Raw genomic sequence first — 15,922 nt, forward strand, 5'->3', positions numbered from 1 at the left:
TTTTTAAGCTTAAATAATTTTGGTGCAAATACTATCAAAAGAAAGATTAACTAACAGACTATTTTTTTAAAAATAAATTTTCAAAAGAAAAATCCCCATAAAGAGATGAGATTGTCAACAATTTTGTCACAATATGTGGTTGTCGCAAAAGTTGCCAACCATATGTATTATTCAAGAACAAATTTTTAATTTTTGCAGATTTCCCAATTCCATATTTTTGCAAACCTCAAAAGCCATCCAATAAGATGATTTGGCCTCATAAAGGTTGACGATATCCAATGACACGAGTAGAGCGTTGTCTAATCTAATCCAAGCACGGACCGAGTGTTATCCAATCCAATGACGTTTTGCTAGATAAGGCGCGGGCGGAGTTTTGCAAGATAGCCAATGCAATGAACACTTCGGTCCATGCATTTTACTAGGAGTGAGATATCTGGTGAAACCTAATAGAAAATATCTGATTCAAGGTCCAGCGCTAAATTTTCAAACAAAATTTCCTTTTCATTAGTTTGAGTGCGCTCGTACAATAAATAATTAAAGAGTTTATAAATAAAGCCAAATACCTACCACGTGCCTTTTTATGATGCACAGATGTGCTTTTTTTTAAGCCAGAAGGTTTAAAGACGATCAACAGAAAAAAAGGCTTGTGTTTCCCGCTAAAATTTGAATTATTCATTCATGCTAAAATGCTGAAGAACTGTTATGTTATAAGATTTAAAAATTCTGTTAGAAAACGTTGTCAGTCATTTCACAAGTTTGACAAAAAATTCTTTGAAGTTTTTAGTACTAAATTACACCTAATACAATTCTGTACACATTTTGGAGCCTCTCATATTCCTAATGGGTACCTAGAGAAATCTGAGGAAAAACACCGTAAGCTTTAGATAATTTGCCCCCAACAACGCATAGTACTCCCAGCTGAAGACGAAGAACCAGGAGGTCGTTACTTGCGCTACGCAGACCACTGGTCAACCTACAAAACAGTTCTTTTTAAGCTTCATGACCTAGAACAAGATTACACCTGTGCATTTGTTTCACTTCAGTGTATTGGTTCACTTTGCAAACCAACATTATCCAGCACTGTATTTTTACTAGGTTTATTGATAATAAACAAATATCGTCACTCCGAATCTACCTTAAGCCAAAACTGCTCATGTGGACCTTCCTTAAAAGCGAGCTCCAGCGAGTTTCTCTTGTGCAAAGATATTAAATGAGAAATGAGGAGCCCCATATTATGATTCGCTGCATAATTAGAGTCACCCTCAGACAAATATAAAAAATTAATAATAGAACATTTCTTCGCTTATGGTTGGTTCATCAAATGATTGCGCAGCCCAATTAAAGACAAATTTAACTTTAGTTAAATCCCCTGTTCTAAAAAGAAATAATGTTTACGTGTGGACCGTATATACTTATTGCTTTGAATTTCAGTTATGTAAGAAAGTCATCTAGTTCATTTTGTTAAGCTCAATTCATAGGTACAATCAGAATTTTTTTTCAGCTCCAATAATCCTAGTTAAATTATTTTAAAAATGTTTCGCTTTAGTTCTTCAGATTCTGGAAATAAAACTTCAGAAAAGTCGTGTACAAAATAATAGGAAAAACAACTTTAAGAGCGGCAACCCCGGTGAAGACTTTGTCTATGATTATTAATATTAAATATTAACTCATTAGTCTTTAATCATTTTTAGCAATTTCTCGTTGTAACCCCAAATTAAGTATTATATCACAGGCGTCACTACCGTAAAAATGCATAGGGGGATCCTTATAACCAGTACCGTTCCTGATTTTTGGTAACATTTATTTTGCTTTTAATCAGCTTATAAAATAAAGTTGCATAAATTAAGTAGATCACCTCAATTTGTCTGGACATCTTTGCTCTTTCCAAAACATTTCTATTGGTTTCCTCTTTGACCTCTATCTCTTCATCATTCATCGCGTCCTCGTCAAAAGGCAGAATTTCCTCCTTCTCTTCCGTATTACTCTCTACAACGTTATCCGATTGTTCTGTAATGGCTCCGGCATTTGGCGCCCGAGACATGTCTATCTCTAAATTCAGCAAACATTCCTCGCGATTTACGTTTTCTTGCTAAAAAAAAAAGAATACCAAGATGCAAAATAATTTCGCAATTTTGAAAAAATTTGAAAGGTTTACAACACCAAGTATTACTGACCGCTAATTTGTTTTTGAGACTGAAGTACTTTTGATAATTTACGACCTCAGAGCGAAATTTTCCTAGTGCTCAAACTACTATTCAGATTAAAACACAATAAAAAACTTTGAGCGCCCTTTTTCCAAAGTTCCATAGTCCAGTGAATAAGACTGTTTCTACCTTTTTTTCCTTTGGCCGATAATGACAGTGGACACCAGAATAAATTCTTCTATTCTGGTTTTAGTTTTGGTGTACGTCTGCGATAATTCCCAAATAAAAAAGGCATATTCATGTTCAATTCCTCTAATAATTGTTCGTAATTTTTTTATTCTACTTTACGATTATCATCAATACTACTAACAACTCACTGGAGCACCAAGCCGCCCAAGGTCAACAAAATAGTGCAAAATACTCCACCAACACAATCTACTCAAACCTTCCATCTTTACCCCCTCCCATAGGGTTCCTATTTCCTTTAAATCCTTCTCATTCCATTAGAGGGCGACCGGATTTTCATTTTGCCCTAAATGGATGGCCAAAAAGCACAATGTTTGGCAATATGCGATCCTTCATCTGTAAAACGTGTCCTAGCCATCCCAAGTTTTTTTTTACTATAGCCCTTAAAAGCCGGATCGAGACACATTTTTCGTACAGCTTGTTGTTTGAGATATGGCCAATCAAAAGGATACCTATTAACTTAATTATATCAATTGCACTTAACTATGCAATTCTTCTGAAAAACGTTTAAAAATATTCATCTGCCTTTCGAAGGTACCACAATGAAGAACCGCACTTGACAGCTGCCATCATTGTAGCTTCCAACATTCTAATCTTGGTTCGTAGACTTATCCCCCATTCTTCCACATTTTTTCAACTGCGAAAAAAGCACACTCGGTCTTGGTTGTCCTACTTTTCACATCTTCACTGCATCGACTTGATAAATTTTCTGGTTACTTAATATCACTTCTTTGCCCTCATTTTTTCTTATTCCAGGCGACTTCGTTCTCCAACATTAATTTCTAAATCTATCCTTGCACCCTGATGTCTCAAAACACCAAAAAAATTTTACTAACATTTTACCAGGGACACTCAAATCCTCTGTATAATATAAGTCTTAGAGAGTCCATACTAATACACAGTAGCTCTAACAATTCACTGTCTTTTAACATAAGTATTAAAGGTCTTCTTACCATAATAATAATTAGAGGTAACAGTTACAATTGTTCTTTATTCTTCTAAATTATTATTCTCAGATGTACAAAAGATCTTCAAAGACATTCTCGAATTCATACACATAACTGTTCTTCAGCTACTGATCTCTATTATGTCAGCTACTGTGCTATCAACTACTCACACTTAATGATGATCCTACTTTGCTGATTCTAGGGCTGATGGCCGTGTAAGTGGAATACAAATTTAAGACATGGTTTTTATCCCCAAATACATCTTAAAATGAGATTTTTTTACCCTCCCGCAGCACCAACAAAGGCGCCGCAAGCTGTTTTGTCTATCGTGATAGCAGCAGTAGTTGCAACCTAGTAAAGGACGTTAAATATAAAAGAATAGGACAGCATATGAGTTTCAATCCCCATTTACCATGTATCATGCATCGAATACGGTTAAAGACCTCACCTTCTTCCATAAATGAACAATATGGAGTGAGATTTCATGATGGGATGCTAGCTCGGACAAAAAACAAAATTAACCCCCGTTTAGCCTACATCAGACATTTATAAGGGTCAAGAGCCCAAGAAAAGAGAAGATCAGAATGTCCACGAATAGGCTTCTTGCTAGACAGAGAGCGCACGAGCCCAGCTCTTTTCTCTATTTAAATACATTGCTTTCCAAATGAACATAAAAAGCTACTTTAAAGCTTCAAACGAACAGAATTCGTCATGTATATGAGGAGAGCTCTCATTCTCTTGCCCTTATCCCTTTCGCTAAAGTTTTCCTAGTGCTTCTCTCGCAGATTTTTCGATAGCAGCAAATGCAGCCATTTCGTAATGTTTTATTTACAAAATTTACTTTTAAAACAGTTGAGCTGAAGCCTTTATTCTTAGATTAAATGCTAACCACTCTATATAAATTACATTCAGTCTAATCATGACTCAGTAATATATGGCTACAACAGTCTTGGCGCGTATAAAAGCTCCACCTATATCCTCGTCCGTCCTCGTCCATTAACGATTCAGTGTATATTACCCTGGAACATGTATTTTGACAGAAACTTTCTCAAAATGCCCTTGAAAACCAACTCAAGACTTTGAAACCTGCTTGTAATTTCTAAAAACATCTAATAGTAGCATTACACCACTAATTACCGGTTTTTATATAAGTATTGGAATAAATTAATTTAAAATTTGATTCCTTAAAAAGTAGTGTTACAAAGGTGAAACCAAGTTTCGCGTTCAAGAGAAATCTGACTTATCTACCTGTGAAAAAATCTAATGTCGGTTATGTTTCTACGTTCTCCGGAGCACTCGCACCTTGGTCCAGGTTTTCATAATGGGTGAGATAGGGTATGATTGTACTGCGTGAATGTATATACAGTGATGCCAACAAACAACCCCCTCCATTTTCAAGGCATTCACAAAAAAAATCTCTCCCCCAAGTGGAGGGGGCTAATACGTATACCGAGGAGTTCCTGGTTTTTTTAAAGCTTTGATGCCATTATTTACTTTCATTTGAAGATTTTTTAACTCAATTTCTGATTGCTTCATGACTTATTCAGGGTTACACTTAATAGTAGGGGGCTATTACTCTCCCCTCATCCCCTTCAATTTACTAACACTTTATGAAAAGGGTCCATTTAGACATATTTGACTTATGTTCAACGTTTTACTGCCAAGGTTCCTGTTCATATAATATGTGTTTCGTTTTCACCTTTTCATTGCAATTACGTTCCATCTTAAGCATTGTTTTTGCCCATGCTCACACACAGAGGGAGGGGCTCATTCTTAATATTGCTCCAAACACTACCTCCACCCAACAATCTTTATAAATGGTATGAAACCTTTAGCTACTCTCCCCTCAGCTGGGCATGTATGAACCCATGTCTCCCAACAGTCTAGTATTCTGCCCTGCTCTCTTCAAACGAGAATAATTAAACAAAGTTAACTTGATGAACATACCCCTGACCTTTCGAAGGGGTTTACCCAGAATAACCCAAAATAACTTTCGGCAACTGGGAGGGTTACGGCCTTAGCAGCCTTTGCGGTTACGGCCTTTGGGCTTACCAGGATAGATTTTGATATATGGAATGGTTATGGCCTTTGCCTCGAGAAAATAGAATTATTAAAAGTTTATCAGTTTTTACAAAGCTTAAAACTGAGTCTAAGAGTCTCAACTCCTGAAACTAAAGTTTTAAACTGAGTCCCAAAACTAAGCTATAAACGTGACTAAATTGAGTTTATATCATAAAAAATTCCTACCTGAATTAGTGACATGTGTACTTTCACTTCTTTCATGTGTTTCACCAGTGGCTGATTAGCTTCATGAGTAACATCAACTGTCTTGTTTAATACTTCAGACGTGACATTAGCCATGTTCTGGAGCTCTTCCAAACGTTTTTTTAATTCTGCGTTGGTGTTCTCAAGGAACATCAGCTTCTCCTCATTGATTGTAATTTGCTCAATAGCTGAACTTAAGGCTGTACTTAAGCTGCCATTCTCGTTCTCTAGATAACGAATACGCTCACGAAGCTGCATTGCTTCGGTTGTATTTTCGTAATTCGCTGCTCCCGTTCCACAATTTTCCAGTTGGTACTCCAGAGTCTTAACCTAAAAAAAAAAAAAATACTCTATAAAGGAATACTTTTTCTCCTATTCGATTCATAAATCGCAAATTCAAACACTCCTAAACTGCAGAAGAGAAAGTGACAAGAATATTTTCAATGAAAATTGGGGCAAAAAGCAGAGAAAAAAGAAAGAAATAGAAACTAAACATTAAAACAACATTAAAACCAGAACAAAAGAAGTAACGCTGCTTTCTTTAAATCCTTCAGAGCATGGAGAGAAAACACTGGGGCTACAGAACACAAGAGCAATTGACAGGTTAAGTTATTACTCATTTTCATATTAACGATCATAAGAATATTTTTTTTTTACAATTAAATAATCAAAAGCTAATAATTATTAAATTATTGATATTTAAATAATTGTTACGATAATAATAATTTAAATAATTTCATAGACTATATTGCCTCTTCCTTTATAATCAACTGAAAAGAAATAACAAGTAAAAATTATAATGAACTGAAATTAACTTCAGTAAGTAATAGAAATACAAATTTAATAACAGGTAATTTTTTTTATTTTAACTGTAAAAGAGAGAGTGAAAAGACTAATTTCAATGAGAAATAAAAAAAGGCAGAGAAAAAATAAAGAAAAAAGAATAATAAAAAAACATTAAAAAAAGGTAGAGCTAATTTTGTAAAATTGTTCAGAGCATACTGAAGGAGGTACAGAAATAACAGCCAAAAACTATAATTAATTGAAATTAATTTCATAGAGTTTCATATAAAATTAATTTTAACTATTAACTGAACTTAAAGTACGATAACAGATTTTTCCAATTCTGAACCCTCAAGAAACAAGGCTTAGAAAAAAAAAGAAATAACAAAAAAAAATATTAGAGGAGACCGGCTATAAATGGGACACCACTATAAATGGAACACTCACCTTTTTGTGTATTAATTAGAAAAAAATTCTGAAAAAGAAGTTTTTCAAAGAAAAATAAAGGCCTTTTTAAACTTAATATCAGAAGAAACAAATACCTGTTAAATTACAAACTAAAAACGACCAGGCTACTATTAAAGAATAAATGAGACCCAAAACAAACAGAATTTAAATAAACAATCATAGCAAATAAACATACAGCAAGTAATAATATAATTCAATAAATAAATCTTAAAGCGAGTAATGCTTAAACTGAATAAGCAAATCAAGCTTAAAACGAAAAAAAATATTTTGCTATTGAAGTATAAATGAAACCCAAAACGAACAGAAATTAAATAAACGATTAATGCAAACAAACATACAATAGGTACTAATATAAATGAATAAATGAATCTTAAAACGAGTGAAACTTAAATTGAATATGCAAATCAAGCTTGAAACGAACAAAAATCACTACAAACAAGAGTTTGGGTATCGCTTCCTTCTCTCACTGTAAAAGTCTAAAGCCTACTGCGTCATTGGCGCTTTACTGAAAACTATATGTGTCTTGAACAGTCTTGGAAAGCATAAACAAAATCAAATTCATCCTCACGAAGATGAGGGGACTGAAATATTAGTCCGATACCATCTGGGGCTGTTTTGGTAACATGGGGTAATTGTTGCTTTTTAATCGGTTTTACTCTTGATAAGATCACTTGAACTTTCAGTTTGTGATTTAATGGGTCCTCTTCTGACTTTTCTATGGTCATCCGAACTAGGTGCTGATGTCTTGGGGGAGAAACATGCAAGAGGTATATGACTGTAATAATACATCTTATATACAAAAAATACTGAGTCCTTTGGGATATTGTTTTTGTTATTGCTTTTTATTGAAATAAATGGATCTTATCCGCTGTGCTATGATAGGTTTTGACACAAATTGACGTTTCGAATGATTAATTGAAAAAAAATTTGATATATAATGATATTAATTGTTGAAAGATCCATCAGTTTAAGATTTTATTGCAATTGTAAGTAAATTGTATGTAATTTAATTTTCATTTTTAATGCTGTAATAACTGGAAAAGAAAATAATTGTAATATAATTCGTTTTCAGTGAAGCACCAACGACGCAGTAGGCTTTAGGTAGTATCCAAACTCGTGTTTGTAGTGAAACTATATTCGTCTTGAACAATCTTACAAAGAACTAATAAATTAAACTGAATATTTGATGTATAATGATACTAATTGCTGAAAGCTCATCAGTTCAAAATTTTATAGTAATTTTAATATATTTTCAATATGAAGTTCAAAAGAAAATATTTGTAATATAATTAGTTTTCAGTAAAGTGCCGATGACGCAGTAGGTTTTAGACTTTTAGAGTGAGAGAAGGAGGCGATACCCAAACTCTTGTTTGTAGTAATTTTTGTTCGTTTCAAGCTTGATTTGCATATATTGTATATCTGTTTGCACTGATTGTTTATTTAATTTCTGTCCGTTTTGGGTTTAATGTATAGTTCAGTAACAAAATATTATATTTTTTTGTTTTAAGCTTGATTTGTCAATTAAATTTAATCATTACTCGCTTTATGATTTATTAATTCATTTATATTATTACTTGTTGTATGTTTTTTTTCCTAAAATTGTTTATTTAATTTCTGTTCGTTTTGGGTTTCATTTATCCTTTAAAAGTAATTTCTGGCCGTTTTGAGTTTTAATTTTAACAGGTATTTGTATCTGCTGATCTTAAGTTTAAAATGGCCTTTACTTTTCTTTGAAAAACTTCTTTTTCGGAAAGTTTTTTCTTTAAGTTAAGTTTTGTTCGTTTTTGATTGCAAAAAGTTTCAAGTTTTTAAAAATTCCTTTTTTCAAAATCAAACTTTTTCTTTTCAATATCACATGTTCATCAAAGTATCAAAACTAGTATCAAAGTAACACTATTGAAATAAAAAATAACAAAGTAAAGAAAGCATCAAATTAAACAAGGTATCAAAGTAACAATAAGCAACTTGCATAACTTATAGCCCTTTCACCGTAAATCGAAGTTGCCACGTAAATCAATAAATCCAAGTATTGAATAAAACAACGTGTCAAAGTAACAATAAGCAAGTTCTGTAACTCAGAGCCATTTCCCCGGGGTTGGGGCCCTTAGCCCCGGAAGCATAGTTATTTGGCATTTGAACTTTTTTGAACAAAATGGCAATCTCAAAATTTTGATCGGATGGCCTTTGAAAAAGTGGGGCGTGGGTTAGTGGCCCATTGATCACTTTTGATTCTTAAAAAAGAACTAGAAGCTTCAATTTCCGATCAAATGAGCACCCCCCAAAGTTAATATGACTACCCCTTCCACAAAAACCTTATATTCTAATAAAAAGCAATTTACAGAAGTTACAATCCATGCCCCGGGGACTATGAAGGATTTCTCAACCCCTAAGTAATAGTAATTTGAATTTTGAACAATTTTGAACAAAATGGCTATTTCAAAATTTTGATAAGATATATTTGGGGAAAAAGGCACAAGGGGGGGGGTTAATGCTAAGGGGTGGGTGGGACTGGCTGTGCACAACCTTCCCGTGGTGACCCTCTTTTCACTAATCTTAGTGTGCAGCTAAAAAAAACAATAAAATATCGAAACCTTATTGCCTTTATGACCTTTAGTTTTCTATTGTCTAAAACTTAGTAATATAAAAAAAAATAATTAAAAAACTAAAGTAACTTTACTTTACAAAAGAGATAACCATTCACAAGCAGTATATAGATCTATCCTTCCATTTTCGCTGCAAATGGGAGGATATTAGGGGGTTGGTTGTGCAAAACCTTTCTGTGGTGGCCCTGTTTTCACTAATCTTAGTGCACAACTAAAAAAACAATAAAACATCAAAGCCTTATTGCCTTTATGACCTTTCGTTTTCTATTATCTAAAACTTAGTAATATAAAAAAAAATAAATTACAAAAAACTAAAATGACTTGACATAAGTGATAACCACTCTATTTGCACCCGCAGCATAAGTTACAGCCGATCCCCTGGGCTCTGGGGGGAGGGTATGTTGACCCCGAAGTTTTTGTTATCTGATCATTAGACTACTTCAAACAAACTATCAATCTCAAAATTTTGATCGGATGAATTTGGAAAAAAAGGTGTGTGTGCGGAGAGGGGGGGGGATTAATACCCGTCGATACCTTTTGACTCATGAAAAGATAACTAGAACTTTCAATTTAAAATGAAATGAGCCACTTCTGAAGTTTATACGATTTCTCCTTACATAAAAACCTTATATGCCCCGAGGCATAACTTAAAACACTTGCCCCCGGGCTCTGGGGATACGTGTCAACCTTGGAGTTTTTATTGCATTATGTTTGAACTATTTTTAACAAAATGGCAATCTAAAAACTTTTATCGGATGGGTTTGAGAAAAAAAGGGCGTGAGGGGCAAATTACCCTCCGATCTCTTTTGATTCTTTAAAAGTAAACTACTTTCAATTGTCAATCAAATGATCCCTCTCTGATGTTTATACGAGTATCTCTTCTATAACAAACATATATGCCCCCTGGACATACCTTACAACACCTGTCTTCGGGCCCTGGGGGTCGTGTCGACCCCGGAGTTTTAATATTTGATGTTGGAAATATTTTTAACAAAATCGTCATCTCAAAATTTTATCCGATAGGTTTGGGGAAAAAAGGCGTGGAGGGGGGAGTGGCTAGTTGCCCTCCAGTCTCTTTTGACTCAGAAAAATGTAACTACTATAGCTTTTAATTTCCAATCAAACGAGCCCTCTCTGGAGTTTATAAGCACATCAATTCTATAAGAACCATATTTGCCCCCAGGGTATAACTTACAACGCATACCCCCGAGCCCTGGGGGTTGTGTCGACAGCGGATTTTTGGTTATATGACCTTTGAACTATTTTTAACAAAATGGTAATCTCAAAATTTTTATCGGATGGGGTTGGGGAAAAAAGGCGTAGACGGGAGAGGGGGTAGTTGCCCTCCGATCACTTTTGACCCTTAAAAGGGAACTACAACTTCAACTTCCAATCAATTAAGCCATCTTTGAAGTTTCTACGAGCATTCCTTCCATAGGAATCACACATACCCCCAGGGCATAACCTACAACGCCAGCCCCCGGGACCTGGGAGGTTGTATCAACACCAGAATTTTTCTTATCTGATGTTTGAACTGTTAAAAAAAAAATTGCTATCTCAAAATTTTTATCGGATGGGTTTGGGGAAATAAGGGCGTGGGGGAGGGGCTGGTTTCCCCTGGTTCTCTTTTGACGTGAACTACAACTTTCAATTTTCGATCAAATGAGCCCTCTCTGAAGTTTATACGAGCACCCCTTCCATAAGACACGCATAACCCCCCAGGACATAACTTAGAACGCCTGCTCCCGGGCCCTGGGGGGTTGTGTCGACCCTGGAGTTTTGTTATATTATCTCTGAACCATTTTTAACAAATTGGATACCTCGAAATTCGTATCGGATGTATTTGGGTAAAAGAGTGGGGGAGGCGGGGAGGCTAGCTTTCCTCCGATCACTTTTGACTCTTAAAAATGATCTAGAACTTTCAATTTCCGATCAAATGACCCCTCCCTGAAGTTATTACGAGCATACCTTCCATAAGAACCTTATATGTACCCAGGGCATAATTTACAACGCCTGCCCCCGGGCCCTGGGCAATTGTGTCGACATCGGAGTTTTGTTATTTGACCTTTGAACTATTTTTAACAAAATGGCTATCTCAAAAATTGTTATTTGAGGCATTTGGAAAAAGGGGTGAGGAGGGCTTGTTGCCCTCTTATCTCTTTTGACTCTGAAAAAGTGAACTACAACTTTTAGTTTCCAATCAAATGAGCCCTCCCTGAAGTTCATACAAGCATTCTTTCTATAACAACCATATTTACCCCCAGGGTATAACTTACAACGCCTGCCCCCGGGCCCCGAGAGTTGTGTCGACCCTGGAGTTTTTTTTAATATGATCTTTGAACCATTTTTAACAAAATGACTACCTCAAAATTCGTATCGGATGTATTTGGGAAAGAGGGCATGGGGGGGGCTAGCTTCCTACCGATCACTTTTGACTCTTAAAAAGTGAACTAGAACTTTCAATTTCCAATCAAATCATACCTTTTTGAAGTTTATACTAGCATACCTTCTATAAGAAACTTATATGTCCCCAGGGCATAACTTACAACGCCTGCCCGCGGGTCCTGGGCAATTGTGTCGATATCGGAGTTTTGTTATCTGACCTTTGAACAATTTTAACAAAATGGCTATCTCAAAATTTTTATCTGATGCTTTTGGGGGGGGAAGGGCATGGGGTGGGGCTAGTTGCCCTCCGATCTCTTTTGACTCTGAAACAGTGAACTATAACTTTTGATTATCAATCAAATCAGCCCTCTCTGAAGTTTATACATGCATCCCTTCTATAAGAACCTTATTTGCCCCCAGGGCATAACTTAAAACGCCTGCCCCCAGGCCCTGGGGGGTTTTACCGACCCCGGAGTTTTCGGTATGTGATCTTTGAACTATTTTTAACAAAATGGCTAACCCAGAATTTTTATTACATTTATTTGGGGATAAAAAGGCATGGGGGGGGCTAGTTGCCTTCCGATCACTTTTGACTCTTACGAAGGGCACTAGAACTCTTTATTTCCAATCGAATGAACCCTATTTGAAGTTTATACGACGACCCCTTCCATATGAAGTACCTCTGAAAAAAAAAATAAAATAAAAAATCTGAAAACGCAACTGAAGAACTGCCATCTAGCAGCCCACATGTGAGTGAAGTTTGATCAAGATAACTGAAAGTTTTCTTCAAAAAGTTTGAAAAGTAAGTTTTTATGGTTGTCTTGCAATTCTTTTCAGAATTTTCAATGCTTGGCCATTCCTGAATGCCTGAAGGTAGGAAATCCATACTGGTTTCAGGTGATAGTGAATTCATCGAGGTTAAGATTGTGCCAAGAGTTTGTAACTTTCCAGTTATTTCCGGTCTCCCTTATAACCAAAACAGAAGAGCTTTCACCAATTTTGTAAAATTGTTCAGAACCTAGGAAGGTAGGGGGCTAACAGTAGACTTGAAAAATTGCCAGATTCAGATGAGTTATTACTAATTTTTACCAGTCATAACTAGTGAGTTATAATAAGTCATAAGAATGCAAATATTTCCAGAGACCATGCTGCCTTTCATATATAATCTAAAAAAAACTTATACATAATATAACAAAAGTCCGAGTATTTCGGCTTCACATTCAAATAGGTTTTGTCAACGGAGAAAAAAATAGAAAAGGAAGGAGACTTCATGATGTGAGGTCAAAACATTTAGACTTCTATTAGTCTATGCATAAAAATAAAATTATCAACGATTACTGTCTTAACCAAATTCTTTACCTATTCTTTACAGCGCTTTCATTTCGTTTTAATTACATACGAATTAAAATAATATGATTTTTATCATTTGTTTTATCAAAACTAAAAAAGCACAAAACTTAGAAATTCAGGGCAAACTAGAGCATTGTGATAAATACTTTAGAACTTTGGATCACGGTTCGGGGCCAGATAAAAATCTGATTGTCAGATAAACTGTTCTTTATCTTTTATTTTTCAAAATCTAGAACCGGTCTGAACGTTCAGGCTTTGAATTTACTATTTCGATTTTGAAGTGGAAAAACTATTCAGGACGGATTTTATTTTCAAGAATTCATGAGCGAAATCGTTGATTTAAATTTTAGGCATTGATTCATATTTTTAGCCCAGCGACACAAAATAGCAACGAAACAAAAGTAGTAGCTCTTTATTTGTTTTATAGGAACTTGTTAGGGCGCAAGGAAGGGGGGGGGGGCTCTAGAACTCTTCAAAATTACTACCTGATAGAGGCTCTTAAACTGAGTTCTATCATATACTACTCAATTTTATTTAATCATCAAACAGCAGGATAATATGGATTCCAGCTTTGCTGTTTCATCTAAAAGAAGTTGTTTGTCCTCCAAGCAAGTCTTGCTAGAAAATCTCTAGAAAACATATTAAAATATTTTTCCAAATTTATACAAAAAAATATATAACTAAATTTTGAAAGTGAATAAGCTTTTTAAAATGCAACATCAGTCCACTGCGTAAAAGCTAAAGAAAAATAAAGTCAAAACTTGCTTGTTTTTGAAGAATGTCAAGTTCCATCTGCATAGGATCTTGATTCTTAATAGGCTTATTCTTTATTTTTCTAGCTCGATCTGCGTAACGTATTGTTGAAATAGTCTCGTCCATGTTATAGTCTGCTGGTCCGACACAGGCAATCATCAGCGTGTAGGAGTTCCCACCCAAAGAATCTAAAAGAAAAAGGAGTAAAAAGAAATCCTAAAATGCAAGAAAAAGACGGGAAAAATAAGGAGAAATAGAATGAAATAAAATATTTTGGTAGCTAAAAGTATTCAAAAAAGGACAACTAATTTTCGTACATGGTTGCCAAGAGACTAACAAAGCCAAATATTAAGAAAAGAAACGTAGATTTGATAACTTACCAACGAACTTTCCTCTATTCACCCGGGCAACCAAAAATTGCATAATTCGTTACCCGAGAGCGGAACAGCCCTACTACCAAAAGGATCATTCCGAAAAAGATGAAATCAAGATATTGAACGCTTCTTGTTGAAGGTTGTATAGCCCAGTTAATAAATTTATACCAATTTAATTTTTTCTTCGGCAGCCAATTATAGTAAAAACACATAAGCAGGGTAGGGTAGGATAACTTTACTCATACTATAATTTAACTCTTAGGAAAAGTGCTGACACGTCAATCAGGATAAAACTGGAGTTTAGTGTTACTAGGTAACAGACAGTCATACAGAATTCCCCCACAGACTATTCAATATACTAGGGGGTAGAAGACCTAAAAATTTTGGTTTCTTTCGGAATAGGACAGTTCAGCTCTCAGGTTACGAACTGGTATCATAACGCAAGATCCCCTCCACTTTCTAGAGGTTAAGCACTCGGCTATTGCATGCTGGTAATTTTCTTTCCGCATTATCTTCTGCTTTTAACCTTGTCTGTGGCATTTTTATCCCAACTTCGGGAAGTTGCCAGCCCCTTACTTGGCTTTTGGCCTATATCAATCTATTTAACCCAAAAATATGCTCTTTTATTTGCACAAATTACTAAAGTCATAAAAAAAGCAATAAAAAACTTAAATTACTCTTAAAATAACCACAAACAAATCCCTGGTATTTCGAACCACTTGTCACAATTTTCACACTATTAAAGGACACCGCGGAATGAGATTTCATGATGTGATTAGTAATACCAGATTTGTTCGGAATTACGATAAGATTAACTAAAAAACATTCGATTTTCTGGGGGATGGGGGAGGGGTGGGGGTGCTCAAGGCCATTCTTATTAATGTTCCATATCAACGCAGAAACACAAAAACATAAGGGATGTCTTAAAAAAAATTGCCGGATGTGAATCTACTATACATCTAATTCATTTATCTTTCCACAACAAAACAAAAGCACAGCATCAAAGAATAACTTCAAAGATGAGTGATAACAAAACATATAAAACATTGTTTCCAACAACAACAAATAAAAATAACACTTTTTAAATCCACTGTTCTTTACAAGACACCATTTGCATGCTTTATTGAGTTGTTCTAACCACTTGTTTTCTTGTTTTCTGTGTCTTGTTTTCTAACCACTTGTTTTCTTTATGTTTTTTCATCGTTCCGCTTTCTTCTTCTTTCATGGCTAAAGACAGTTCGAATGAAGATAGCTCAAATTTTATTATACAGTGAAGAAACAACGCTCAGTCCAAAATTTATGGTAAAAAGAACAGAGGGAAAAACATGAGAAAAGGAAAACCTAAGAGAAATAAACCAAATCAGAAGATCTCATCGAGTAGACAAGGGCCAAAAGCCCCTTCCCCCTATACTAGAGAAGGCTTCCGAGAGGCAGGAGTGCCTATCCATGTACAAGTATGAGAGCCAAAAAAAAAGAAATATAAAAATTGGGGATGAAAAGAAAGCGTAATTGATTAATAAAAAACTTATTCTAGATGAGCTTTTTTGGGAAGGACAATGCATGGATATTTGATAATTTATGGGTATTTTGGGTTTGAATATGGG

The 15,922-nt window shown here is 35.0% G+C and overlaps 1 protein-coding gene across 1 annotated transcript in view; it reads right to left on the bottom strand.

The window, feature by feature from the left end:
- Positions 1–15,922, bottom strand: part of LOC148953747 (chromosome-associated kinesin KIF4-like) — a 78,108-nt gene that overhangs the window by 5,847 nt on the left and 56,339 nt on the right. Inside the window, exons 5-7 of the mRNA XM_089085876.1 lie at positions 13,957–14,132; positions 5,585–5,932; positions 1,856–2,089 (exon numbers count right to left, since the gene is read on the bottom strand). Coding sequence (XP_088942002.1) covers positions 1,856–2,089; positions 5,585–5,932; positions 13,957–14,132 — 758 coding nt within the window. The remainder of the gene's footprint in view (positions 1–1,855; positions 2,090–5,584; positions 5,933–13,956; positions 14,133–15,922) is intronic.

The sequence above is a fragment of the Artemia sp. Qi Xiang Cuo genome, chromosome 3, assembly GCF_049724085.1.
Source record: "Artemia sp. Qi Xiang Cuo chromosome 3, ASM4972408v1, whole genome shotgun sequence".
NCBI lineage: Eukaryota > Metazoa > Arthropoda > Branchiopoda > Anostraca > Artemiidae > Artemia > Artemia sp. Qi Xiang Cuo.